Genomic DNA, 1,110 nt, shown 5'->3' on the forward strand with positions numbered 1-1,110 from the left:
CCTATCACATCGCCGTTGTTATCGGCGGTCAGTCTGCCGACCAGACTATGAAGACTGTCAAGTTGGCATCTACTAAGTATTACGATGGTCTTCCCACCACTGGTGATTCTACCGGTCGTGCCTTCCGGGATCTTTACTGGGAGGAGAGACTTCTCAAGAACTGCCAGGAACTCGGTATCGGTGCTCAGTTCGGCGGCAAGTACTTCGCGCACGATGTACGCGTTGTCCGTCTCCCTCGTCACGGTGCCTCTTGCCCTGTCGGCCTCGGTGTTAGTTGCTCGGCTGATCGTCAGTGCCTCGCTAAGATAACCCCCGAGGGTGTCTTCATCGAGAAGCTCGAGAAGAATCCCGCCAAGTACATGCCGGATTTTGTTGGTGATAATGATGAGGCTGTCAAGATCGATTTGAACTTGCCCCAGAAGGAGGCTCTCGCCACCTTGAGCAAGTATCCTGTTAAGACTCGTGTTGCCCTCACCGGTACCATCATCGTTGCTCGTGATATAGCCCACGCTAGAATGATGGACATGCTTCAGAGCGGCAAGGGGCTTCCCGACTACATCAAGAAGTACCCTGTGTACTACGCTGGCCCTGCCAAGAAGCCTGATGGAAAGCCTTCTGGTTCCTTCGGACCCACCACCTCCAACCGTATGGACCCTTACGTTGAGCCCTTCCAGGCCAACGGTGGCTCCATGATCATGATCGGTAAGGGTAACCGTAGCGATATGGTGACTGATGCTTGCAAGAAGCACGGTGGTTTCTATCTCGGCTCCATCGGTGGTGTTGCTGCTATTCTCGCTGACAAAAGCATCAAGAAGGTCGAGTGCCTCGATATGGAGGAGCTCGGTATGGAGGCCGTGTGGAAGATCGATGTCGTCGACTTCCCTGCTTTCATCATTGTTGATGATAAGGGTAACGACTTCTTCAAGATGGGCAATGCTAGCGAACAGAAGATGACTTTCTCTCACTAGGTCGTTCATATGCAAGTAATTGTATCAGTCTGTTGTGACCATATAGCATTTATACTCGCAATATCATAGCGAAGATTGATGTGTTATCTTTATAGTTACATTCATTCGCAGCCGTCGGTAAGACGCTTTCTGTTCATAATGT

General features: G+C 50.9%; 1 protein-coding gene across 1 annotated transcript; it reads left to right on the forward strand.

The window, feature by feature from the left end:
• Window positions 1-32: 32 nt before the first annotated feature.
• Pmar_PMAR007817 (Fumarate hydratase class I, aerobic, putative) lies at window positions 33-968 on the forward strand (the record flags this gene model as incomplete). The annotated part of the gene is made up of 1 exon (XM_002772360.1): window positions 33-968. A coding segment is annotated over one exon (936 nt), but the record flags the coding sequence as incomplete, so codon positions are not given.
• Window positions 969-1,110: the final 142 nt, after the last annotated feature.

This window comes from Perkinsus marinus, assembly GCF_000006405.1.
Source record: "Perkinsus marinus ATCC 50983 genomic scaffold scf_1104296961250, whole genome shotgun sequence".
Taxonomy (NCBI): domain Eukaryota; phylum Perkinsozoa; order Perkinsida; family Perkinsidae; genus Perkinsus; species Perkinsus marinus.